This window comes from Pygocentrus nattereri, chromosome 18 (assembly GCF_015220715.1).
Source record: "Pygocentrus nattereri isolate fPygNat1 chromosome 18, fPygNat1.pri, whole genome shotgun sequence".
Taxonomy (NCBI): Eukaryota; Metazoa; Chordata; class Actinopteri; order Characiformes; family Serrasalmidae; genus Pygocentrus; species Pygocentrus nattereri.
In genome coordinates this window covers 22,913,232-22,939,505 of record NC_051228.1, presented here as the reverse complement: position 1 = coordinate 22,939,505, position 26,274 = coordinate 22,913,232, and the positions used below count along the sequence as shown (strand labels likewise).

Sequence of the window (26,274 nt, the reverse complement as noted above, 5' to 3'; positions counted from 1 at the left end):
GACCTCATGTGGCTGGAGGGTGTCAGCAGTTCCTGCAAGATGAAGGCATTGAAGCTATGGACTTGCCCGCCTGTTCCCCAGACCTGAATCCGATTGAGCACATCTGGGACATCATGTCTCGCTCCATCCACCACAGACTGTCCAGGAGTTGGCGGATGCTTTAGTCCAGGTCTGGGAGGAGATCCCTCAGGAGACCATCTGCCACCTCATCAGGAGCATGCCCAGGCATTGTATGGAGGTCATACAGACACGTGGAGGCCACACACAATACTGAGCCTCATTTTGACTTGTTTTAAGGACATTACATCAAAGTTGGATCAGCCTGTCGTGTGCTTTTCCCCTTTAATTTTGTGTGCGACTCCAAATCCAGGCCTCCACTGGTTAATACATTAGATTTCCATAAATTTTTTTTTTTTTTTTTTTTTTTTTTTTTTTTTTTTTTTTTTTTTTTTTTTTTTTTTTTTTTTTTGTTGGCACATTCAACTTTGTACAGACCAAAGTATTCAATGAGTATTTCATTCATTCAGATCTAGGATGTTATTTGAGTTCCCTTTATTTTATTTATTTATTTTTTTTTTGAGCGGTGTATAACCAGTCTTTATTGAAGAGCCGTCTCTTTAAAAGTGTAGAAGAAAATGTATTTTAATGCATGGTTTATCACTGGTAAGAATTCATGGATTTCCCATTTCATTGTATAGGAAAGTATTCTTTATAAATTACCAAGGTAAATCAGGTGTGTTTTTTTTTTTTTTTTGTAAAACTGAAGTGCTTTACATAAACAATTAGTGAAAGTAAAGCTGTATATTTTATATAGGAACTGAATTCAACAATTAAAATGTCCTAAAGAAATCAGCTAAAATATGGAATTTTTAGAATAAGAATGTTTTCATTTCTCAGTGAAACTGCTTTCCATTGTGGTCCCTTCTAATTTTTTTTGCTTGTCACAAAAAATATTAAAATCAGTATCTGTGTTTAAATCTGTTTAAACATCTAGCTTTGAATATGAATACAAAAACCTTTTTTTTATTTTTTAATTCTAATCAGATTGAATCATGTTCAGGTGGAAAGTGAGAGCATAGTCCCCAAATAAATATATATATATATATATATATATATATATGCTGACTCTGAATATACACTAGCATTGTGCTGTTCCAGTGTACAGTTGTACAGTAATGAATAAAATAAACTATGAAATGTGCTGTTGAGCACATTCCGTATGTGCAGTTAGTCTGAGATATATAATAAATGAGATGCAGATATAGAAATCTTCCAGATTGTAGAGGATATGGATAGAAGCTGTCAATCTATATGTCTAAGTACAGATTTGCTAGCTTGAAGGTGCAGAGGATCAGAGTGAGTCTGATGAGATGTAGATGAGCTGGTGATTGTCCATGGAGATGAGTCAGAGCCGCAGTGACAGGCCTATAGACAGTTACACCAGCAGTACTGGCTGTTCAGCCAGTAATTCTGTTCATTTTAGTCAAGTTGTATTCCACATTTTTATATTGTTTTACCATGGCCTGTGTTTGGTAAGGTCAGAAATTGCCTGTTTTCCTCTTTTTTTTTTAAGCCTAAGCTCTTTAGAACTCTTATGAGCTCAGAAGCATCATCATCCAGCGTGTACTGCAGCATCTGTAGCTTTACTGTAGCATCCTTCAAAATAAGAGTTCTGTTTTTTCTCTGCAGTAACATGAAACATCCCTTACAGGCTTGTAACTAAGAGTATGTAGGACTTTTCATTTATCCAGACAGACACAATTTAAAAAATGTAAGTTTATTTAAGTACAGAAATCGTGGTCAGCAGTGGTCAGGAGATTAATCAGTAATACTACTGCATCTGCAGATTTAGAGACATGAGATTACTGTATTGTTACGTCTGTTTATTGCCTTTCACTTAGGTTCATGTCCAGAGCATCCAGGGCATTGTGAGATCCGGGAAATTCTTTACAGTCAGGGAATAATGAACTCAGAAATGCATTGTTTGCTGGGGACATTCAATAGTGCATTTGCAATAGGACAGAACATTTACAATCCACTTTTAAAATCTAGTTATAGATATATCAGTGCTTATTTTTCTCAACAAATGCTGAATTCAAATTATAAATGCTACATGTTCTTGATAAAACTGTGAATATCACTATTAATTTGCTTGTTAAATGATCGAAAGATCAGTTCTGAAATGTTAAATAGTGCTGCAAGTATGTATTCTATTACACAAGAGACATTCTAGTCTGCCATTCTGGGTCACAGCTGCTTTTGTGTCATATCCCCCCAATCACTAACGCCCCTCTTTCTCATACACTCAATATCCTTGCATACTTAAATGCACATCTATGTCACAACAGGCAAAATCAGCTTAAAGGACCAGCATTTCAAACGGTAGCTAAAAGTTAAAGTCATTACAAAACCATCAGCCAATGTGTCAAAAATATATTTATAAAAAAATGTAAAATTACAATGACTAGTGCACATCCAAAAGCACAATCATTGTCCAGAAATTGTGTGCACCAATCCAAAAGCAGACACTTGAGAAAGACACATAGTGGTTGGCCTAATGGCTCTGAATCCTCTTGAACTTGATGCAGCGCCCCTGAAACACAAACATTACAGCAATGACGCATCTTTTATTTAAAGGGTCTGTAAATGGTTTCCTTCACTTTTTTTAAATAAAAGAGTTATAATTATAAGGGGTGTTTCAGCTATGAGTGCTTTTTGAATTAGGCAGCCAATCAGATCAGGGCTCATTTACATATAACAGTCTTTAAGGTACGGTAACAAAAACACTGGGTGAAGAGAGGTTGAAAAGTGATCATGTGACCATTTTTGGCACACAAAACCACAAATTTGTCCTCAAGGGAAGAATTAAAATACAAAACCATGTCAGCCCTTTAATGGTCAACCATTCCTGAGGCACTTCAGGTCATTATCTTCACCACTCACTTTGCTCTGCACTCCTCATTAAATCATATAAATACAATAGATATGACAGCATCTCTCCCATTTAGAGCTGCTAGTGCCTTGATTTAGAGACCGGTAAAATGTCCTGTCCCACCATGCATTTGCTAGTGCACATCACAATCATGCTAAATGGATGGCACTCATTCATTCACATCCGGTTGTACAAATGCATGTCATATGGTCAAAAGGAATTACTCTGACATGCTTCATCACACTGATGTTTAGGATAATTTGGAATAATTGAACTCAATTGAGGGAGCTTTGATTCTAATGGGCATCAAGGAAGCCACTGTCTTAAAGCTAAATCAGGCATGATAAATGAAACAGGCACTTTGAATAGCATAATATAGCAGAAACAAAGACTTCACTTGCTCTAATGTAAAACGTCATTATGAGCTATCTTTAATCAACAAATAAAACTGAAGAAGGTGTATCAACTACAATGAAGCAACAAGCCTTGAGAGGCTGTGCTTTTTGGTGAATTTAAATATTTAAAAATAATACATACAAAAATAATACATTTATTTTAAATCTTAAATCTTATTTTAAAGGTACTGCAAAACAATGTCTAAGGCATCAGGCAGCACATTGTATTCATAACAATACATATCATGTAACAACTTTCTTTTAGCTTTAAGAGACAAAGACTTAAGACTTGTGGTCCCTATCGCCACTAATCTGACTCTCTTTCTCTAGAACAGAGCATATTTCATCAAATCACTCTGAATAACTTTGTATATATATCTGAACTATTTAATTATGCAGATTTGAAGTGGAGTATATATAGTTACACATATTAAGGATACTTTCGACAAACAATTCAACACCAAGCAGTGTGGTTCATTAACACTAGGCTACAACATAATGGTCATTCCATGTAAGGTTGCTATGATGCCGCAATATTGATTTTGATACCCCAAAAGATACTCTGGAAAAATCAGTAAAAACACTCATCATCATCTGAACACTAAATGTTTATATACTGCAAAAGTTTGAACACCCCTGGTGAAATCACATTTTGTTGATTCTCTAAGTGAAAATAAGTGAACACATCCTCTACATAGAATTAAGTATGACATTTTCAGCTAATTTTAGTGCATAATTTTTATTTGTTTGCTGAGTTTATATACCTGTAGGTACAAATATGTGTCACGATTGGCCCATCCCAGTCCTGTCCATGTGTTCGTGTTGTGTTTTGGTGTAGTCCACGTGCTTTTTGTTTTAATCCCAGTCTGGCCCCTTGTTTGGTTACTCCGCCCCTGATTGTTCCCACCTGTGTTTCCACCTGTGTCTTGTGATCCCTTGTTAGCCCTCATGTATATAAGCCCTGTGTTTTCCCCTGTGTGTTTGCAGGTCTTTGTTTGTCATTAGATGTTTGATCGTGTTTGATCGTGTTTGATCGTGTTTGATCGTGTTTGATCATGTTTTACGTTAACCAAGGAGGTTAACAAAATTAAGTATGAGTGTAAAACATGAGGTTAATGTGATCCATTTAGCTGCAGTGTTAGTCATGACTCCTTATGACCACTCTGCTGAGGCCCAAACAGAGTGACAGTCAGGTCAGTGTGCGGTCACCCTCCTCTCTGAGATGTCAGGGCAGAGTCTCGTCTCTAACAGCCAGAACCTCGACAGCCAGACTCCAGGGCTTGACTTAATGATGCTAATAGTAATAAATCTCTACTGACGAGCGAAGCCTAAGAGCCTAACTGCCACGCCCAGCATAAAAACAGCAAACCAGATTTTTTGTGAACGTGTGTGTGTTCATTTTTATTGGTTCTAATAAACTAAAGAGTCTCTGCTTGGACAGCCACACCAAACACTGACCCATTAACACAATGACTGGTCTCCATTAGATGTATTACATCATTATTTATCTGAAGCCCAAACACAAAGGATGCTCTGGCTATCAGGAAACAATAGTGATCCTTTTCAGTAGATGTTTTGGTAGCAGGCCAATAATCTAATTTCTGAGAGAAATATCAAGTTCCAAAGTCTTGATCCAAGTTCAGTTACGCTCTGCTGTGTTTTTCCCCCTTCACAGCAGTCATACATTTCAGCGTTCAAAACAGTATCATACCTTGTCATTTGCTGTGGGTCTCATGACAGCCACTCGGTCATACTGTCGCCGTAGCAATGCAGACAAAGCATCAAAATGTCCCTGAATGCAAAGCATTAACAGAAAATAACAGTAAGGCAGCAACTACATTCCCAAACAGATTTCTGGTGTTATTTTAAAGTGATAGTTTGGGGATAAAAGTCACATTTACACAATTCCCTAAGTTCCCCAAATGTAGTCAGTCAGCCAAGACATGCTTGGTGTCTGAAGTGCTTTATTTGTTTTGCACTGGAGCTGTAAGGTTAATGTAGCTATGTGGTGGAAGTTTATATTAATGTTTTACCATTGTTTAAAATACATTCCTAAATCGTCACATACTTGCCTCCAACCATGCTGAGTTTCTGACACAGTGTAACATATAGTTGTAGGCAACAGTTAAGGCACCTGGGCCAAATTACATATTTTGTTAAATTTATAGTGAAAAGAAGTAAACATAACCTCTTTCCAACCTCAGGATCTTGATTGTCTATATCACTTTTGCTTCTAGAATTTGGTGGAATCCATTCTTTCATTTCTATGTGCTTTTTGCTTCCTGTGCCACTGGCTGCTATACAACCCTAGAGCATAATATATCCACACCCATGCTTAGCAGTGTTTTTTTTTGCAAAATAATCTCTTTAAGTCAATGTGTGTCTAATGACCGTTAACGGTTAAAAGGAAACCCAACAGAAATATACAGGTAAGACTTACCTTAATTGGGGTGTACCATTTTGTTGGTGTTGGGGGGTGATAGGGAGGTGGTGGTCTAGAAGGAGCTCTAATTATGGGCTCCTCCACCTCCTCCTCTGGCATTTTGACTACAGCGTTTTTGGCTTTCTCTAGCCGTGCTCCTTCTTCAGTGGAGCCTTTCTCTCCCCAGCGAACCTGCAGAAAGCAGAACCCCATTAGAGTAGTGCTTCCCTGTTCTCTGGAGTCCTGCCATGCATATTTATATGCTTTGCACCTGACTCAGCTCAACATTTCATCAATAAAGTATTTATCAGAGCTGGGATTCTTCAAGACTAGCACTGGGAAACAGTCTCCCCTTTGATGAATGTATCTTTTTTCATTTCCATCATACCTCCATTCGTTTGATTCCACCTGCACCCCTTCCTCCGTAATAGGAGGCGTCCACAGTGGGCCACTTCTTCTTAGGCAGTGAGTCCTCCTCTGGTTCCTGTGGAAGAAACAAAGGAAGCTGAAGAAATCTGAACAAAAACAATGAGATGAAGTGTTTCCTCTGAAATCAAGGGGTTTTTGCCCCCTTCCTTTCGGTGCAGTAACAGCCACAAGATGCTGGAACACTGCTGTGAGAATTTGATTCACAAGAGCATTAGTGAGGTCAGGTACTGATGTTGGATGATTAGCTCTGGATCACCCCAACTCATCCTAAAGGTAATGGATAGAGCTCCATCACTCCAAACACCACAGTCCTATTCTAATGGTGAGTGCTTTTCTATGGAGATTACACAAGCTGTTTACACAATTGAATGCCTGTGTCAACAATTAGTGCACCTTAGAGTAGCTTAATTCACTTATCTGTTTGCTTGCTGTATTTCAAAAGCATTTATACACATTCAGTGGTGGTCATGTTCAATCATATCAGCAATTACCTGATGATTCTTTCATAAATACATATATGAACTACAGTCTACTTACAGGCACTGGACGTGGGGGAGGAGGTCGGGACGGAGGAGGATCCCGAATGACCTGTGAAATGGACAAACATCTAATTCAGCTGGTTCTGCCAGTAGTTGTTATGAAGTGTGGCCCATATGGTGTGACGGACATTCACTCACCACAGTACAGCAGAGTGGCCAGAACCACCAGAGCAGAGCCAGACCTAACAGCAGCAGAAGAACCAGGAGAACCACAGCCACCATAATCCCGTTAGACTGTTTTAGTAAACACAAGCACAAGTAAAGAACACATGTATGTTTGTGTTCAACATGTTTTCACATATAGCTTCTTACACATTAACTGCTGTCAAAATAACTGTCTAACAAAGAGCATAGTTGTATTTAAATAGCTATTAACTACATAATACGTAATTACATCCCAAGGCTACAGATAGTAAATGTTGCATGCTCAGAACGTATTTCCACAGGAAACATCATTTCCATATAAATAAAATATATTACATCAACACAATTACTGTCAAAAGCAAGTAAAAGCTGGAAGACAAATCTGTATTGATGCAACATTTTATTAATGTAAATGTATAAATCAAGTAAATTTGCTTCACTGTTGTGATTAACTGTGTTAGTAATTCTTAAAATAACACTTAAAATAAAGTAAGGAACTGGTAATAGTGGGAATTGGTGATACACTGATTGCATCATACTTACACATGTTGCGGCGTATATCGTGATTGGACTTGAAATGTAGGACTGACCATGATTGAAGCTAATCAGCACTTCAATTGAGCTGTTGAAAGAGAGAGCACTGGTTTTAACTCCCTGGTCTAAAGAATACATGTATATTTTCATGTTTTATGACAGAGCTTATTTAATTGATCCTAAGCCCTACTGGAGCTGGATTAGTTTTACCATAGAGGGTACTATAATTTCAATGATTACTGAAAAAATATGTGACTTTAATCCAGTATGAATCAGCATAGTGTGTAATTTTTACAGTTTGACAGTAAAAATTATGGAGTGATTTTAATTCAGTGTGAATCTGCAGCGTGTGGAGGTTTTACAGTCTGACAGTAATAATTGTGGAGTGATTTTAATCCAGTATGAATCTGCAGCATGTGTAGTTTTTACAGTCTGACAGTAATAATTATGGAGCGATTATAATCCAGTATGAATCTGCACAGTGTGTGACTTGTACAGTCTGACAGTAATAATTACGGGGCGATTTTAATCCAGTATGAATCTGCAGGGTGTGTAGTTTTTACAGTCTGACTGTAATAATTATGGAGTGATTTTAATCCAGTAGGAATCTGCACAGTGTGTGACTTTTACAGTCTGACAGTAATAATTACGGAGCGATTATAATCCAGTATGAATCTGCAGTGTGTGTAGTTTTTACAGTCTGACTGTAATAATTATGGAGTGATTTTAATCCAGTATGAATCTGCACAGTGTGTAGTTATTACAGTCTGACTGTAATAATTATGGAGCGATTATAATCCAGTATGAATCTGCAGTGTGTGGTTTTTACAGTCTGACAGTAATAATTATGGAGTGATTTTAATCCAGTGTGAATCTGCAGTGTGTGTAGTTTTTACAGTCTGACTGTAATAATTATGGAGCGATTATTATCCAGTATGAATCTGCACAGTGTGTGACTTTTACAGTCTGACAGTAATAATTATGGAGCAATTTTAATCCAGTATGAATCTGCAGCATGTGTAGTTTTTACAGTCTGACAGTAATAATTATGGAGCGATTATAATCCAGTATGAATCTGCAGTATGTGTAGATTTTACAGTCTGACAGTAATAATTATGGAGCGATTATAATCCAGTATGAATCTGCAGTATGTGTAGTTTTTACAGTCTGACAGTAATAATTATGGAGCGATTTTAATCCAGTATAAATCTGCACAGTGTGTGACTTTTACAGTCTGACAGTAATAATTACGGGGCGATTTTAATCCAGTATGAATCTGCAGGGTGTGTAGTTTTTACAGTCTGACTGTAATAATTATGGAGCGATTATAATCCAGTATGAATCTGCAGTGTGTGGTTTTTACAGTCTGACAGTAATAATTATGGAGCGATTTTAATCCAGTGTGAATCTGCAGTGTGTGTAGTTTTTACAGTCTGACAGTAATAATTACGGGGCGATTTTAATCCAGTATGAATCTGCAGGGTGTGTAGTTTTTACAGTCTGACTGTAATAATTATGGAGCGATTATAATCCAGTATGAATCTGCAGTGTGTGGTTTTTACAGTCTGACTGTAATAATTATGGAGCGATTTTAATCCAGTATGAATCTGCAGGGTGTGTAGTTTTTACAGTCTGACTGTAATAATTATGGAGCGATTATAATCCAGTATGAATCTGCAGTGTGTGGTTTTTACAGTCTGACAGTAATAATTATGGAGCGATTTTAATCCAGTGTGAATCTGCAGTGTGTGTAGTTTTTACAGTCTGACAGTAATAATTACGGGGCGATTTTAATCCAGTATGAATCTGCAGGGTGTGTAGTTTTTACAGTCTGACTGTAATAATTATGGAGCGATTATAATCCAGTATGAATCTGCAGTGTGTGGTTTTTACAGTCTGACTGTAATAATTATGGAGCGATTATAATCCAGTATGAATCTGCAGTGTGTGGTTTTTACAGTCTGACAGTAATAATTATGGAGCGATTTTAATCCAGTGTGAATCTGCAGTGTGTGTAGTTTTTACAGTCTGACAGTAATAATTACGGGGCGATTTTAATCCAGTATGAATCTGCAGGGTGTGTAGTTTTTACAGTCTGACTGTAATAATTATGGAGCGATTATAATCCAGTATGAATCTGCAGCGTGTGTAGTTTTTACAGTCTGACAGTAATAATTATGGAGCGATTATAATCCAGTATGAATCTGCAGCGTATGTAGTTTTTACAGTCTGACAGTAATACTTATGGAGTGATTTTAATCATGAATCTGCAGCGTTTGTAGTTTTTACAGTCTGACAGTAATAATTATGGAGTGAATTTAATCCAGTATGAATCTGCAGCATGTGTAGTTTTTACATTCTGACAGTAATAATTATGGACCGATTTTAATCCAGTGTGAATCTGCAGTGTGTGTAGTTTTTACAGTCTGACAGTAATAATTATGGAGTGATTATAATCCAGTATGAATCTGCTGTTTGTGTGGTTTTTACAATCTTCACAGCACCAGACAGCAGGGGTCTTGTCACACGGCACTGCCCAGTGCTCTGGAGAGCACCAACAAGCAGGATCCTGACCCGCTGACCACCCAGTCCTTTGCTAAGTGGTCCACTCATGATCATACATACCTACAATTTTTTCTGGCTTCATTATCTTTAGCATATATACCCCCGCTTTGCTTTGAGCCATGTCCTTTGTTTGGTTTCTCTGTGTGTTTTGACCCCTGTCTGTGAGTGTTGGATTGCATCTAATAAAGCTATCCTGCAAATACATCCTGGTGAGCAACAATAGTCCTTTCAGTCCTTTCATTAAGACAGAAGGTTCAGAATGAAAAGATGAAGAATGACAGGTCTGTAGTAAAACTGATTTCAAACATTTCCAAATAGCTTAAAGAAAGATCAACAGAAAGGTTTAACTGGGTCACTCTGAGTTTCTATCTCTCAGGCAGAGCTTTTAAAGGTCAGGCACCATGCCATGGCAAACAAAAATGTACTGACGCAACACAAATACACGCACATACCCCCTTCACTCTACTTAGGCCTTTGTTATCATGTGCTACCACTCCTTATCAGTGGTCTCATGGCTACAAGCAGAAACCCAAACAGAAGTCAAGAGGAACCCATGATGTCTCTCAATCTGTTTGCCAGCCAACTCCTAACAGCTGTAGCTCTGTTAATGGCCAGCCTGTGTTCAAAAACAGCAGCAGGAAGAATGACACTCACTGTCCAACTTCAGTCAACACTGGAGCCGGACACAGCACATAACCGTCCTTCACAATGGTCGGCTTTTCATCTAAGAGGAAGAGACGACGGTGTGAGATCACTGTATACTGCCAAACCCACTCAGGCACAGTGCTTTCATTTAATAAAGTGATGCCATTAACTCTTCTAAACACTGGGGCATTACACAGGCCAGTTTCCATGCTGGCTAATGCAAGGTTCAGTTTCCAAAACAGTCAGAACACACAGATTCTACATCAGACACTACTACTTTAAGGGGATGTTATTTCTTTTATTATGTTTGTTTGGTGTTATAAAAGGAAGAAAACAGTGCATTTCTACCATTATCCCTTAAGAACTAAACAGGATGTTTTTGTTACTGTGACTGATGTATGTAAATGACCTATGTGCTGAATGGCTGACATTTGTAGTAACTGGCAGTTCAAAACACAGAGCCAAAATGTATGGAGCACAATGTCAAGTTCATAGTGAAATACTTAGGAATGTTGATAAAACTTCTTTTGGATATGTGGAGCCTTCGGGAGTCTTTAATGATACATTTTCTTCCAGACAGCCAGGAATGGTACACCATTTAAACATGTTACATCTTCCACTCCATAACTCTATCTTCAGGAACAACATTTCAAGTCACTTCAACGTGAAAGGCCGGAACAAAACTGCTATAGGCCGAATTGGAGTTCATATGTAAATGTGTTCATGGATGGAGCATCACAACTTCATATACTGTACTGTGCAAAGGTCAGAGACAGCACTTATTCATTTAACTTTCATCAGGTACAAGTAAAACACAGGAGTTTCAAAACTTGAGTTCTAAAAACTGATTAAAAGCTGCAGAAACAATGTGACTCCTAACAACCACCTGCAAGACCACCAACACTGTCGCCATCAGATAAAGCTTTCATCTTTGAGAGAGAGGAGAAAATCAAGCTGCTTCAGATCTGAAAAAGTCCACAGGAGTTTCTGTCCATCCTTCCACTGTGAGAAGACAACTCAGCGCTATGAGTCTGGAAGGATGTTTAGCTGTCAAGAAGCCCTCACTGAGAAAAGGAGACACACCAAAGAAAGAAGCTAAACAATGGGATGACCACTCCAGAGTCCAGACCTCAACCACATTGACTGTGTTTTACAACTGAACTTTAGACGAAAAAATACAGCAAAAAATTATACACTATATAAATTTTGTTGTTGAGACTTCTATGTCACATTTTCTGTTAAAATACATATATACTTTCCTGACACTGACAAATAACAACTTGTGATTAATAGCTGTTTTGGCTGGAAATTAAATAAATGAATGGTGGTGCTCTGACTTTTGCACAGTTCAATATGGACTGTTTTGACTGAAAAACTGAGTGGTTTGAAGCTGTTCATATGTATAAATAAAATATATAAAACATATATGAAAAAAAGAAAATCAGATTTATGAGCCCTTTAAACCCTCTTTAATTGTTAAACCAAAGGATGTTAGGCAAACTGGGACCTCAGCTGGTTTTATTTGGGGCTGCATATGTCTTGAGATCCTGTTTGTTAAGGGGTAATGACACGACTGTGGTCTTCCATGCTTCTTCCTGCCGTAACCAAATTACAGTGAACCAAGGCAAATTACAGATCATTCTATATTAAGAGCATTTTCACAGCTGAAGTCTGACCCACTGGTGGCATTGCATTAAATCTGGCCTATGACAGCTGTGAGCTTTAACATGGGGTCTGTGGACTGACTTACTGTAAGCATCTCCTTCATTTACAGAGATCGTGCAGACCATACCCTCCGAGCCCCGTCCCTGAGTGAAGCCCCTCCCTCTTAGAACAATGTTGAATGACTCTGAAACAGAAGCGGGTATGTGTTGCTAAACTGAAACAAACCAAAGGCCATTTTTTTATTGTTCACATCAATTTCCAGAATTTTGCACAACATACCATTCACACAAATGCTGGAGGGCTCAACATTAAAAATCTCTATGCATGACTTCTTTAAAATCTGCGAATGATATTAAATATTGTTAGATTGCAACATGCACATGTATTAATTCCAAAATTTAACGGTAAAAAACGCTGCTTTTGTCTTACAGAATTCACAATAGACTTGAGGGCGTGGAATCCATCCAGCACAGGAAACACCTGATCTTTGCTGTCTGCGATATCAGCAAGCTAGAAGGGAAAAGAAAATCAAGCAAACAATGAAATTAAAGGGAAATAGCATGATGTCATTCACATGATGCTAATTTATTTTGATTTTACTGTTAGCAACATCAGCTTTTTGACTGAACTGCTGCTTTAAGACCTGAAAGCTTTCAGCTCTAATGACAAGATACTATGTACAGCGAGCAGTACATTTATGACTACAGCAATCCAATTACAGCCTCAGATCAAGCTTCCTGCACAAACAAGAACATCAGCATTTCAGCCCAGCTCTATCTAGCATTGTTCTCATACAGCAGAACTGTTATGGCAACTAACAGTGAGCATCAGTTTACATTAAATATCTCATTAATTCTCATGTCAATCCTAGAATGATTATATCTAAATAAACATAGATGAGGCTACTCTGTATTGCTTATATATATGCTGTATTACTTTGTGGCATGTACACTACCAGTCAAAATTTTTCCTTGTTTTTTAAACCATTTCCCACATTTTAGAATGATAGTGTAGACATACAACTATGAAATAACACATACTGAATTATGCAGAGACCATTCTTCCTGTTTATTTTAGAAATTAGCCGAGTCGATTTTAACAGGACTGCAGAGTTAAATATAAATATGTATGTATGTATACATAAATGTAGATTTTTGGCTTTGCAATGATGCATCAACCTTTGAAGATGATGTATGATGAAAAATGACTGGAAGAGTGTAATAATCACATTTTTACATTCTCACTTGTACAACTGAATGATTTTTCTTATGGCCGGGATGATGGTACTAATTACCCAATATTAAAAAATAATGTACAGCCATTAACTGTACTTTTCATCTAGACATAAAGTGGCTTGGACGACAGTTTGCATCAGCTGTGTTATGTTCAGTTATATTTATGCCTTTTGTAGACACTAAGGGGTTACAGGTTGATTATTACATAGAGGGTGAATATAGCATCAGGTCTCTTATTGTAATTGTTTGTGTTAATTATGCTTACACTCTTAGTTTGTAGGAACAGGTAACACACATTACATGTTATTTCAACACTGCATAAGGGAAGAGTGAGGCTGTGCAAACAGATGATGTCTCACATACTTGATGGGCATCAAAGTCCTTCACCCCCACACAGTACACACGGGCACCATATTGTCTTGCTAGATCAGCCTGCATGCACACAGAGACAGGTGTAAGGATCGACACATGACACACAGCTAAATAAAGCAATATAACTAATAATATGACTACATTTGCATTGTTATGGCTGTAAAACATAGCATTTGCTCCCCAAGCCATACAGTCCACATATGCAAGCATTTGCAAAAACACTGTTTTGATTTTATTATGTTTGTGACATCATAACCATTAAGAACACATTTGTTTTTACATATGATGCCATTCAAACCACCTACAGCAGCATAACTCCACTCATTCACACCAATGTGATGAGAGCTGTTCCTGAAGAAAGTGTGTAGCAAAGTTATTGAAGTGAAAGATGTGGAGAAACTAATTAAACATTAGTAGCTGTTCCTGACTGTCATCATTACATTGCATCATTACAACCTTCCAAAGGATCCATGCTTCCGAGAGAAGTACATGGAATTTATTTCTGTCCCTGCAGATAGTAGTTCAAAATTAACAGTTTGTTTTGTACATTTCAGCTCTGACTAATTTTTGAATTAAAGCAGCCATAATACAGTGTAAAAACAGGGAAGCCAATCAGAACAGAGGTCATTTACACAAAGTATTCCTATAGGTGCAGTAACAACAACAGTCATTCTAATTTCTAAATTGATCAGTCTAAGGGACCATGTTTTTGGAAAATAAAACCACACAAGCATTGTAATCTGAAATGAAATGAAATAAAGAGAAATGCAGAATACAGGCCCTTTATGCAGTGCAGTGCTGTGGTCTGTCCAGACCTGGTTCCAAAGAGTTTGCTCGTCTATAATTAATGTGGCTTTCTCACCTGTTTCACTGTGAGGTCATGTGGGTAAACTTCTAATTTCCCATCAGTCAGTGCAATAACAATGCTTGATGCTCTTGTAGTTTGAGCTTTCATTTGTTCTATAACCTGAAAAAGTTAAAAAAATGCACATTGTACACGATGGTGTATATATGTGTACTTTTCACTGTCCCACAAAAACCTTGTATCTCCATTTTTATATATTTTTTTGATTTGGTATAATCTTCTGCATTCTGTTAGAATTCGATGATGAACGTACCAGTAGAAATGGTTCACAATTACTTGTACAACAGTCTTGTTACATTAATTTCCATTTACAGAAATGGTTTTCATTCTCCTATAAAGTTGCCATTTTGGAGATATAAGATTTTGTTTGCGCTGATCAGACACAACCATCTCTTTGTTGTTCTTGGTCTTTCTACACTCATTATTCATTTTATCAGTTCCACTAAACATATAGGAGCATTTTGTTGTTCTACTGCATACTTTTTCAGCCCCCTTTCAACCTGTTCTTCAATGGTCAGGACCCCCACAGAGCAGGTATTATTCAGCACTACTCACTCACACACACACACACACACACACACACACACACACATTTATACATACATCCGCATGTAGCATGCATTACATGTATACATGTCTCCACGCATACAGCACATTACATGTACCATTTAACATAAGCACATTATGAAGATTAGTTAGTATGTACAATACACATACCTTTATAATCCCCTCATGCATGTAGGTTTCACCAGCAGGTTTAATCTTACTCAAGCGCTCCAACCCCACATCAATAGAAGGCCTAAAAGTACACAAAAAAAGATCTGTAATTGTGCAGATGAAAAGGGAATTACTGTAACAGAGATACAGCTTGGTCTTATCAGTGCTGAAATATCTGCATTCCAAATCTGCACAACGTCTCTTTTACAAAGAATGCAAATCGATTAGCTGTGCAGACTGGCAGAAACATTAGTATACATTACATCCCTCTGAGGAACAAGCTGAGCAGCCCTGGTTGGAGAGTAATTAAATTTGCCTTTCTCCGGAAGTCTTCCACCCACCCAGCAGAGTTTAGGGAGGTTAGATTAGTGTTGGCAGAAATCGCAGAAGGGTGGGACATGTCCAGCACTGTGCATGCCTGGGTAGTTTCGCTTGTTTGTAAAGACTGGAGAGAGCGTAACACACCTGTCTCCAGTGAGGGGTAGAATCATTTCCGCTTTGGAGGAGAAGACTATGAAAGACACCCTCATCTTTGGACTGCAAGAGAAAAAAATCAAGAAGAACTGCACTGTCATCCCATCTAATATTGGGCAAGATGCTAATGTGGTATTGTTATTGTAATAAACGACATCTCAGTACAGGTTTCTGAGCATACGATGGGTGTCATCACTACATCTAGAACACTGAACAACTGCACGGATCATGAAGGCAGATTTAGATCAATTACAAACAGCCTGTAAACAACAATAACCAGTGTATAGTAACTACAACAAACTGCTTAGTAACAAGTAGTTGACTGCATCTTATCCTATTATGAAATCATATTATTCTTTAAAATAAAAATGTGTTGCTTTAGTTTACTTTTGAAAAACGCTGAACTGAAAAATAATTGTGTTTTATAGCCTTTTTAAATGTAGCATCACTGTTTCGCTCGTGCGTTTTGCCTAAAAAAAACAAAATATGCATTGTAAAAATGTACATATATGAATAAGATTAAGGCTGAGCATACAGTTCACAATGAATGAAGGGTAAGCATTCAGTATACACTGAATCACTATGAATTACTACAAATTATTCAGTGACTATTGTGAATTATCTATTACTATGAATTATTTAGTAGCTGCTATAATTTATTCAGTATCTACAATAAAACTAATGTATAAGTTGTAATATGAGAGGAACTGAAGTGTGAATTTTCTGGACAAGGATACAGCTTAGTCTTGGACTAAAGTGTTATGCCAATAGTGAATCTCTATTAGAAATTCTTTTTAGTCTGGTACTAGGCCTAACCTGGGTCAGGAAACAGGCTCTTAGAGTCTAACTGGTTAAACCTTTCAGTTTTGGATCAAACGTCCTATTTTTAAAAGGCTACAGTACAGTGCGTGGCCTGTGTTTACAGGACTACGCAATAAAAGCAAATAGGATAGAATAAAAACAATAAACCATAATCCAAATAACAAAACAAGTGAAACTATTCTTGGCATAAACAAAGCCAAGTCTAAACTCACATCCACCAAAATGTGTAAGTAGTGCCAAACTTGTTTTGTCTAGTCTTTATATAGATCATATTTAAAACAATACTGTAGTGTGCATGCTGATGTAGGCAAAATTACTACTGTGACCACTCTAGGTTTACAGCATTTGTTAACTGGGTCACAGAGCCACAGACTACTCTGCACTAACACAAACACTATAAAATGTCTGAAGTTAAACATAGTAATCCACTATTAAGCTTATATTTAGTCACCCATGTGTTCACAATGGGCGCCCGGGGCTTTTCTGCTCAGAGTGTGGTTTGTCCTGCCCTGTGTTGGTGCATGTGGTTGCTGCTGAAGCACCACTAATACCCTCTTCAAGTCAGTCATTTCATTCAGGATTCATTCAGGAAACATAATTGTACACCCAAATCTGAAAGTGTGCTTACCTTACAAAGCGATTTGTTAGCTGCTCCACAAATCCATATATCTCCAGCCAGTTGTCCGACACACTCCCGGACCTGGAATGATGGCAAATGTTTTCATGCCTTTGTGAAATAAACAGGCCCTTATAAGGGCTCTTAAGTGCTACAGAAGGCCAGAGAGTTAGGCCTCAAAAGAAAATCTGTCTGAAAATAGCAGGTCCAACAGTACAACCAGTGCTAGGGTGTTTTTATTAGACATCTGAGAGACGTGACGACTTTAAAGATTTGACAGGAGATAGGGGGAAATGGCAGGGAAAGCATGTGCGTGTGTACCTACAAAATTACATACAGGTATTTATATATACAATACATTAGAGAGACATTACTGCATATATGTATTTACATACAGTACTGGGCAAACATCAGAGGCCACTCAAACATCTATTAAGTACAAATGATTTGCTTTTCACATTACAAAAAAGCAGAAGACATAACAGAACATTACACAGAAGCCTCAACAACAATTACATTTCTATTTTTTTTTGTCTGCACTTCACCTTTATTATACTTTCTAGTGTTTTCAGGAGACTCACTTTCAGTTTTCAAAGAAATCTGCAGGGATATTTTTCCACACCTCCAAAATTCAATCTTAGAAGTTGGTTACATTTTCTGCTCATATAATCCCAACTACACATTTAGACTCATCAGTTCATACAGCTTTACTCCACATCTCAGATGTCCAGTTCTAGCTATGTGTTCTAGCTATTTAAATTGTTTTCTCAGTGAGGGGTTTTTTGCTGCTGCAAATCCTTTCAGACCCATAGTGTTGAGTTGTGTTCTCACAGTGGAAGGAAAGACAGAAGCACCTGTTTTCTCCTGTCTTGTATGGATGTTAGGAGGCCCATGTTCTCTGTGTCTTCTACTTAATTTTTGAACGTTTCTACTGTCCAAACTATTTTATATCTAATTTCCTCAGAAATAACTTGCACTTAATGGCTGATCTGACTTAAAAATAATTAAGAGAAGGCTGGCCTGATATTTGCACAGTACTGGGGCATATTATTCACAGCTCTCCAAAATGATAGCATTACACTTTACAGGAGGGTAAAAAACATATTTCACTTTTAATGTAAGTCAATGGAACCAGACGTTTCCTAAGTAACTTTAGGCTGTTTCTTTTGCTCCATCCATCATGAAGTTTACACACAATGTAAAGGGCATTTTCAAATTTATATGTCAAAATACATACATATTTGTACTTGACAGAGAGAGAGAGAGAGAGAGAGAGAGCGAGAGAGAGAGAGAGAGCGAGAACGAGAGAGAGCGAGAGAGCGAGAGAGAGAGAGAGAGAGCGAGAGAGAGAGAGCGAGAGAGAGAGAGAGAGAGAGAGAGAGCGAGAACGAGAGAGAGCGAGAGAGCGAGAGAGAGAGAGAGAGAGAGAGAGCGAGAGAGCGAGAGAGAGAGAGAGAGAGAGAGCGAGAGAGAGAGAGAGAGAGAGCGAGAACGAGAGAGAGCGAGAGAGCGAGAGAGAGAGAGAGAGTGCGAGAGAGAGAGAGAGAGAGAGAGCGAGAGAGAGAGAGAGAGAGAGAGAGAGCGAGAGAGAGAGAGAGAGAGCGAGAGAGAGAGAGAGAGAGAGAGAGAGAGAGCGAGAGAGAGAGAGAGAGAGAGAGCGAGAACGAGAGAGAGCGAGAGAGAGCGAGAGAGAGAGAGAGAGAGAGCGAGAGAGAGAGAGAGAGAGAGAGAGAGAGAGAGAGCGAGAACGAGAGAGAGCGAGAGAGCGAGAGAGAGAGAGAGAGAGAGAGAGAGAGAGAGAGAGAGAGAGAGAGAGAGAGAGAGAGAGAGATTCTTTTCCTCAGCAGTTTTTAGACAGTACCAATCACCCAATCCTTTCATAATCCTCATGAAAGGAAGGGGGGGTTGTTTTGTGAATGAATGTCCACTCACCTGTCCAGCACAAAGTATAAATCAAACGCTCCGCTGCAGGACCCCTCCTCTACTTCACACAGACCCCCCAGCGCCCCCCAGAGCGCCACCAGCAACAGCCTCACAAGCCGCATCTCTGTCTAGGGCGCGTGAAAGATTCTCACACACACACGCACGCGCGCGCACACACACACACGCCTTCAGTCCCGCGTGACGACGCGCTCGCGACCCAGAGTCTCCTTTAAGCGTGCAGTCGACGTCGTCCGCATTCTGCACAGCAGCGCTGACCGATCTGTCCGAAAGCGGAGCTTAAAACCCAAACGGCGCGCTCTGCGCCCGACAGCAGCGCGCGCTGAACTAATGAACTTGTGCCTTCGCCTTCGACGCAGCGCGCATGCGCGGACTTTGACAGCGCGCACAGAATCTCCAGGGGAAAGTTTTTCCTCCGAATTTTCATTGGATGGGCGGAAGACTCTTTTGTATGAGCACTGACCACCTCCTGCCCTCCCGGAGCTACGCTTCAGAGAACGCAGAGCTGCAGCAGTGACCAAGTACACGCATGTGCCCTCTTTTACAGGGGAACTCCACAGACTTTTCAGAATTTTTTGCATGATTGAAAAGCTGAGATGTAAACACAGTCACTCAGAGTGGTTTGGTGTTAATGCTCCTTTCAAGGGAAACATACAGAGTTAGAGCTTTGCACAGTGGTGGTGATAGGAACCAGACATCTGAAGAGTCTAATGCCTCTAAATCTGCCTCAGAGAAAGTTACTGCGCAAAATGGCTGGTGAAACACTGCCAGATGCCTGCAAAACGCTTTTTGAGCTAGAACTGATGTTTAAGATCCATTCATAGTGGAGAGCTGCATGCAGGGCTTTGTAAGGCAAAAATAGTCAAACCTCCTTTAACCTCTAATTTTTATTATCAAGATGACAGTTTCTATAAAACGTATATCATATTGAAGCTCACTGGTGGTTTTGGATAGTATATTGTCTGTATCTGTGTTGTAGACAGTGTGACCCCTGGTTCCTATCACAGCCACTGTAAAGAGAATCAGAGTTGGAAAGTTTCTTTACAGTGAACCATTTCACTCCAAACTACTCTGACTTTATTTACATATCGAAGGTTAGATTATGCGGAAAAGTTGAAAAATTGGTGGAATTTCCCTTTAAACCAAACCCACATGTAACCCCTACAGGCAACATCCAAAACACTGTCAGGCCTTTTGATTTGGAAGTGATGATTTAGACATCTATGTCCTACACACTTCAAAAGGAAGGTTCTTCCAGTTTCTCTATTAATGAAAATGGTTCTATATAGAAGCATGAACACTCATAAAAGCGTTCTTCAGACTGATGGAGAATATGCTGTAGAAGGTTCCAACAGGGTTCTATATGGCACCAAAAAGGGTTCCTACAGTGGGGGAAAAAGTATTTAGTCAGTCACCAATTGTGCAAGTTCTCCCACTTAAAAAGATGAGAGAGGCCTGTAATTGACATCATAGGTAGACCTCTACTATGAGAGACAAAATGAGGAAAAAAATTTCAGAAAATCACATTGTCTGATTTTTAAAGAATTTATTTGCAAATAATGGTGGAAAATAAGTATTTGGTCAATAAAAAAAAGTTCATCTCAATACTTTGTTGGCAATGACAGAGTTCAAACGTTTTCTGTAAGTCTTTACAAGGTTGGCACACACCGCTGCTGGTATGTTGGCCCATTCCTCAATGCAGATCTCCTCTAGGGCAGTGATGTTTTGGGGCTACACGGACTTTCAACTCCCTCCAAAGGTTTTCTATGGGGTTGAGATCTGGAGACTGGCTAGGCCACTCCAGGACCTTGAAATGCTTCTTACGAAGCCACTCCTTTGTTGCCCTGGCAGTGTGCTTGGGATCATTGTCATGCTGAAAGACCCAGCCACGTTTCATCTTCAATGCCCTTGCTGATGGAAAGAGGTTTGCACTCAAAATCTCACAATTCATGGCCCCATTCATTCTTTCATGTACACGGACCAGTGATCCTGGTCCCTTTGCAGAGAAACAGCCCCAAAGCATGATGTTGCCACCCCCGTGCTTCACAGTTGGTATGGTGTTCTTTGGATACGACTCAGCATTCACTCTAATCCAAACAGGAGTTGTGTTTGTACCAAACAGTTCTACATTGGTTTCATCTGACCGTATGACATTCTCCGAATACTCTTCCGGAACATCCAAATGCTCTCTAGCAAACTTCAGACGCGCCCGGATATGTACTGGCTTAAGCAGGGGGACACGTCTGGCACTGCAGGGTCTGAGTCCCTGGCGGCGTAGTGTGTTACTGACAGTAGCCTTTGTAACATTGGTCCCAGCTTTCTGCAGGTCATTCACTAGGTCCCCCCGTGTGGTTCTGGGATTTCTGCTCACCGTTCTTGTGATCATTTTGACCCCACGGGCTGAGATCTTGCGTGGAGCCCCTGATCGAGGGAGATTAGCAGTGGTCTTGTAGGTCTTCCCGTTTCTGATTATTGCTCCCACAGTAGATTTCTTCACACCAAGCTGCTTGCCTATTGCAGATTCAGTCTTCCCAGCCTGGTGCAGGTCTACAATCTTGTTTCTTGGTGTCCTTCGACAGCTCTTTAGTCTTCACCTTAGTGGAGTTTGGAGTGTGACTGTTTGAGGTTGTGGGCAGGTGTCTTTTATACAGATAACGAGGTCAAACAGGTGCCATTAATACAGGTAATGAGTGGAGGACAGAGGAGCCTCTTAAAGAAGAAGTTACAGGTCTGTGACAGCCAGAAATCTTGCTTGTTTGTAGGTGACCAAATACTTATTTTCCACCATTATTTGCAAATAAATTCTTTAAAAATCAGACAATGTGATTTTCTGAAATTTTTTTCCTCATTTTGTCTCTCATAGTTGAGGTCTACCTATGATGTCAATTACAGGCCTCTCTCATCTTTTTAAGTGGGAGAACTTGCACAATTGGTGACTGACTAAATACTTTTTTCCCCACTGTATATTGTAACAAGCTTGACATCATAACAATAGTAAAACCTTTTTGGGTACTATGTAGAACCCTTTCAAAAAGGTTCTTTAAAGAACCATTTATAGCACATCTTTCATCAGTTGGAAGAACCCTTTCACAATGCATAGAACACTTTAATCATGGTTTTCACTGTAAAAGCCCAAAACATTATACATCGCTGTTGTCGGAACAAAACCTCATATCTCAAAAATGGTAACTTTACAGGAGAAAGCCATTTCTTTGATCCATTCGTCATGAAGGAAACATACAATGTAAAGGGTAATAATCATTTTCGAATCATGCCAAAAACTGGAAAACATCACAAATGGAGACACTGGGTTTTCTTCCAATAACAGCAATATATAACATACTATTATAGCACCCTCTCTAACTCCTCCAGGGATGGAAGGACAGTGGTGCCACTGGTTTGTCCTTTTACTCCAGGGACTAAACACTGTAAAAGGGCATAGCCTGAAGCCAGAGCGCCGATCGCAGTTCATTAGGGCATCACCAGGCTGGTGTTAGAGTGACAATAATGAATGTGGCACTGGGCTCCAGCCAATCTCTATGATGATGCACTGGACATTTGAACAATCATATGTATGGCTAACATTGAGGCCATTAGTAATGGGGTCAAGAAAGCTCAATGACCCAGAAGGATTTGTGGAAGGCGTATCTGTACCAAAGCTGGTCACTGTATGTTGCTTTTTTCCCCAATTGCATTCTCTTAAGTCTAAAAGATGAGGGTAGACCCTTCTAGCCAATCTCAAGGCAGGGGGTGGAGTTTATTGGAATTTGGGTGGGGAAAAGAGACTAGTTTATAGGGATGAAGGGGATTTATAGGGGACAAAACCTGCACATCTTTATACACAGTGGCTAGTGGAGCATCATCATCCTCAGCTTCTAGAATTCTCCTGGAAATTTGGGTGCCAATCCCTGGATTCAGAAAACAACGGTAAGCTGCTTTATTTCAGATTTAAAATGTAGCCAACATAGACAGAGCTAAACCTTATTGTAAATTGAAGATAATAAATGTGGAATAATACTCAGAATTGTTGAGCTTACTTTATAGGTCAAGGCTTCCTAAGCTGTGGTCCAGGAGGGCCAGATCAATTTGGTGACAGGCCTCCTCTAATAGTGCTGATCCAGCTCTGCAGCTACTAAATTGGGTTTAATGGATGCATTTGAGCAGGGAAATCACTAAACTGTGCTGGACTCTAGCTCAGGACTGTGGTTGGGCTCTCATACTTGTTTCTCAGGGTCCAGAAGACATGAGCAGTGGCTGGATGATGATCACTGACATGCTGCCAAGCATTCAGACCTCCTACAATGTTCCAGCAGGTGCAGTTTTTGGGCCATGTGACCCTCAGCACACCTCACTGGAGGACAGCATTGCGTTCATAGCCCTCAGGTGCTCAGACAGGCGAGCAACAGCTTACACACACCAGGTCAGGTTGCACTTTACTTAATAAATGCTTTAGATTTTGCATGAAGCCAACTTAGATTGACCAGTGGTGAGATAACAGCAAAATCTGAGCTTTGGTGCTGTCATTATTGAAGTTTTACTGAGATTGGCCAGTTAAGGAAGGTTCACTGGCTTATATATTGACATACTTACAGTGGGCAACACTAAGTGTAGTTCACAAATGTAGGAAATTATCATTTGGACCGAAGAATTGCAGACGTTGATCATTTGGTAATGCTGTATACAATTGTATGCAACAGTTAGGGTGTTGCTGGTCAAATTTCATGTTTTGTTTACCTTCTCAGTGAAAACTAGTTAACACATCCTCTACAGAAAACACAGTTATGCAGATTTTAAGGCACAATTATTGCTTACTGGCTGATTTTAACAAAATTGTTTTGCATAAATGCATGTACAAAAGTTGAATATGTAAATTTTTTTTCCAATATGTTAAATTCAGGAAATTAAAAGAAATTATGCATTACATTGTGCAGAAGTGCTTTATTGATAGATGTTGTGTTCACATAGAAAATCAACGAAACATGAAATTTCATCAGGTGTGTTCAAGCTTTTCATACAACTTTCCAAGTGGGAATATTTTATATCTGTTGTTGCTATGTCTTTTTCGTGTATCACAGGTGGACACCTCAGTGCCCAGTGTCTCTGTAGATTGTCCAGTTTGGCTGCCACTGGTGCGGTCAGCCCGGAACACAGAGGAACAGAATTTGGAGGCTTATGTGAAAGACAGTCGTCTGTTTTATCGAGCACTGAAAAACATCTCCAAGAAGACAGAGCTTCTGGTCTGGTATGGGAAAGATCTGGCTGAGCTGCTGAGCATGGCATGCATGCAGAAGAGTAGTAAAGGTAGCTATGGCAATCTATTACATGTAACATATTACATATGGCATTCACTCACAGATGAGCATCTTTAAATGACACCAAAAAAGTCTTAAAGGCATAAATTTCTTCTAGGTTACAGATGTTTTTACTGCAAACAGAGCTTTCTGTTTGAATTCCCTGTACTGGCTCATCAGAGATTCCTCTGCACTGAAAGGCCAACCATATTCAACAGCAAGTCAGGCTTTTTCGAACCTTCCATGGAGTTCCACAGTTTGGCCAGGAACCCGGAGAACTGTCCATTTAAGGATAGTGGCAGTATTACTAAAAGGAGACACTCTGTGGACTCAGAGTCAGACGAAAGTGATGAAGAGAGTCTATTTTCTGGTGTGCACGCTCTTCCTCCATATAAAATTAATTGTGCTATGTTACTGAAAAGAAGGTTTTCATCCGCCTCCAGCAGTCAGTCTGGTAGCAGCAAGATCAGCATGACCAATGAAGGTGGACATTCTTTGCACTGGGCAACGCTCTGCCATGCCAACTGCCATGCCAACCTAGAAGCTCTGGATTCTAAGGCCAAGAAAAATCCAACTAGGGCCCAAGCTAGAGGTTTACAGTTAACCACAACTGCCTTACATCAAGAGGAGAAAAGTGCCTTCGTCCAACCTCCACGATCCACAACTAATCTGGCCATGACAACCAGATTCAGCCTTGGAATCACTTCTGTGCAGAATGCAACTACATTTCCCAGCATTCTCACTCAAGCTGCTGCTGCCAAGGTAACTAAACCCCAGGCTTTGGCACTCCTCAATGGAGATCTCTTCAAACAACAGGCTCTTGTCTATGAATCAGGGCTGTGGTCCAAGCACCCAACACTCCTCCAGGCCCAAAGTATCCCTGAATGGCCTCTCTTACCCGCCGCTCTCTCTCCACTGGGCCTGCCTGCACAAAACTGGTGCGCTAAATGCAGCATCTCCTTCCACACGACATCAGACCTGGTGCAGCACATGAGGTCCCACCACAAGAGGTCTGCAGAGCAGCTGAGGGAGCACAGTGAAGAGAGACTGAGGTGTCCCATCTGTGATGAAGCCTTTAGAGAACGTCATCACCTCTCACGCCACATGAGCTCTCATGCCGAGGGAACATCATGACTAAACCTTTTATGCTAGGCATAGTATTCTGTTGTCAGTCTTAAAGGGGAATTTCACTGACTTTTAAAATGCCTAATTCAATCATTTAGATGTGAACCAAGTCATTCAGAGTGCTTTGGTGCGAAGTGTTTCATTCTAAAGTAACTTAAGTCAGGTTCTGCACAGTGGTGGTGATTGGTACCAGACATCTATAGAGTTTAATGCGTCTAAAAGATCCCTCACAGAAAACTATCATATGAAATGGTTATGAACATCCTGCTTGATGTCAGAGACACTGTGTTACAGTAGCCACCACTGTAAAGAAAGCTTCTCTGAACCATTTCACAACAACCCACTCTGAATGACTTTGTTTACATCTCATCGATTAAATTACACAGAAATTCTGAAAAGTTTGTGGATTTTTCCTTTTAAAGGGCCCGTATCATGCAAACCTGCATTTTTCTCACTTTTTAGAAATAAGACTTTGATGCAGTAAAAACATGTAAAAAAAGTATAAAAACTGTCAAATGAACACAATTTAAAAAGATGGTTCTTCAA

The 26,274-nt window shown here is 39.5% G+C and overlaps 2 protein-coding genes across 3 annotated transcripts; one reads left to right on the top strand and one right to left on the bottom strand.

Moving 5' to 3' along the window:
• Nucleotides 1-1,761: 1,761 nt before the first annotated feature.
• On the bottom strand, nucleotides 1,762-19,685 carry antxr2b (ANTXR cell adhesion molecule 2b). Its single transcript, XM_017708162.2, has 17 exons — nucleotides 19,304-19,685; nucleotides 17,384-17,455; nucleotides 15,925-15,996; nucleotides 15,460-15,541; nucleotides 14,740-14,844; nucleotides 13,869-13,937; nucleotides 12,700-12,780; nucleotides 12,550-12,610; nucleotides 12,356-12,454; nucleotides 10,615-10,684; nucleotides 7,405-7,483; nucleotides 6,856-6,951; nucleotides 6,716-6,766; nucleotides 6,138-6,233; nucleotides 5,768-5,941; nucleotides 5,039-5,119; nucleotides 1,762-2,593 (listed from the first exon to the last, which is right to left on the bottom strand). The coding sequence occupies exons 1-17, from the start codon at nucleotides 19,414-19,416 to the stop codon at nucleotides 2,555-2,557; spliced, it is 1,440 nt and encodes a 479-aa protein (XP_017563651.2). The 5' UTR covers nucleotides 19,417-19,685; the 3' UTR covers nucleotides 1,762-2,554.
• A 2,645-nt stretch (nucleotides 19,686-22,330) lies between these two features.
• Nucleotides 22,331-26,274, top strand: si:dkeyp-41f9.4 (PR domain zinc finger protein 8). 2 transcript variants are annotated; one of them, XM_017708132.2, is made up of 4 exons: nucleotides 22,331-23,239; nucleotides 23,544-23,732; nucleotides 24,388-24,613; nucleotides 24,722-26,274. In XM_017708132.2, exons 2-4 carry the CDS (start codon nucleotides 23,556-23,558, stop codon nucleotides 25,735-25,737), a joined length of 1,419 nt encoding a protein of 472 aa, XP_017563621.1. In that variant the 5' UTR covers nucleotides 22,331-23,239; nucleotides 23,544-23,555; the 3' UTR covers nucleotides 25,738-26,274. The 2 variants fall into 2 exon arrangements, with proteins under 2 accessions (XP_017563621.1, XP_017563620.1); XM_017708131.2 differs by lacking the exon at nucleotides 22,331-23,239 and having other exon boundaries at nucleotides 23,264-23,732.

Coding starts and splice junctions, on each gene's coding strand:
- antxr2b (XM_017708162.2), bottom strand. CDS start 19,416: ATGCGGCTTGTGAGGCTGTTGCTGGTGGCGCTCTGGGGGGCGCTGGGG. Junction 15,542..15,924: donor CTACCCCTCACTGGAGACAG/GTGTGTTACGCT, acceptor GTGTACTTTTAG/GCCTTCTATTGATGTGGGGT. Junction 2,594..5,038: donor GACCCACAGCAAATGACAAG/GTATGATACTGT, acceptor TTTGTGTTTCAG/GGGCGCTGCATCAAGTTCAA.
- si:dkeyp-41f9.4 (XM_017708131.2), top strand. CDS start 23,463: ATGCATTTGAGCAGGGAAATCACTAAACTGTGCTGGACTCTAGCTCAG. Junction 23,733..24,387: donor CAACAGCTTACACACACCAG/GTCAGGTTGCAC, acceptor CGTGTATCACAG/GTGGACACCTCAGTGCCCAG. Junction 24,614..24,721: donor CATGCAGAAGAGTAGTAAAG/GTAGCTATGGCA, acceptor AATTTCTTCTAG/GTTACAGATGTTTTTACTGC.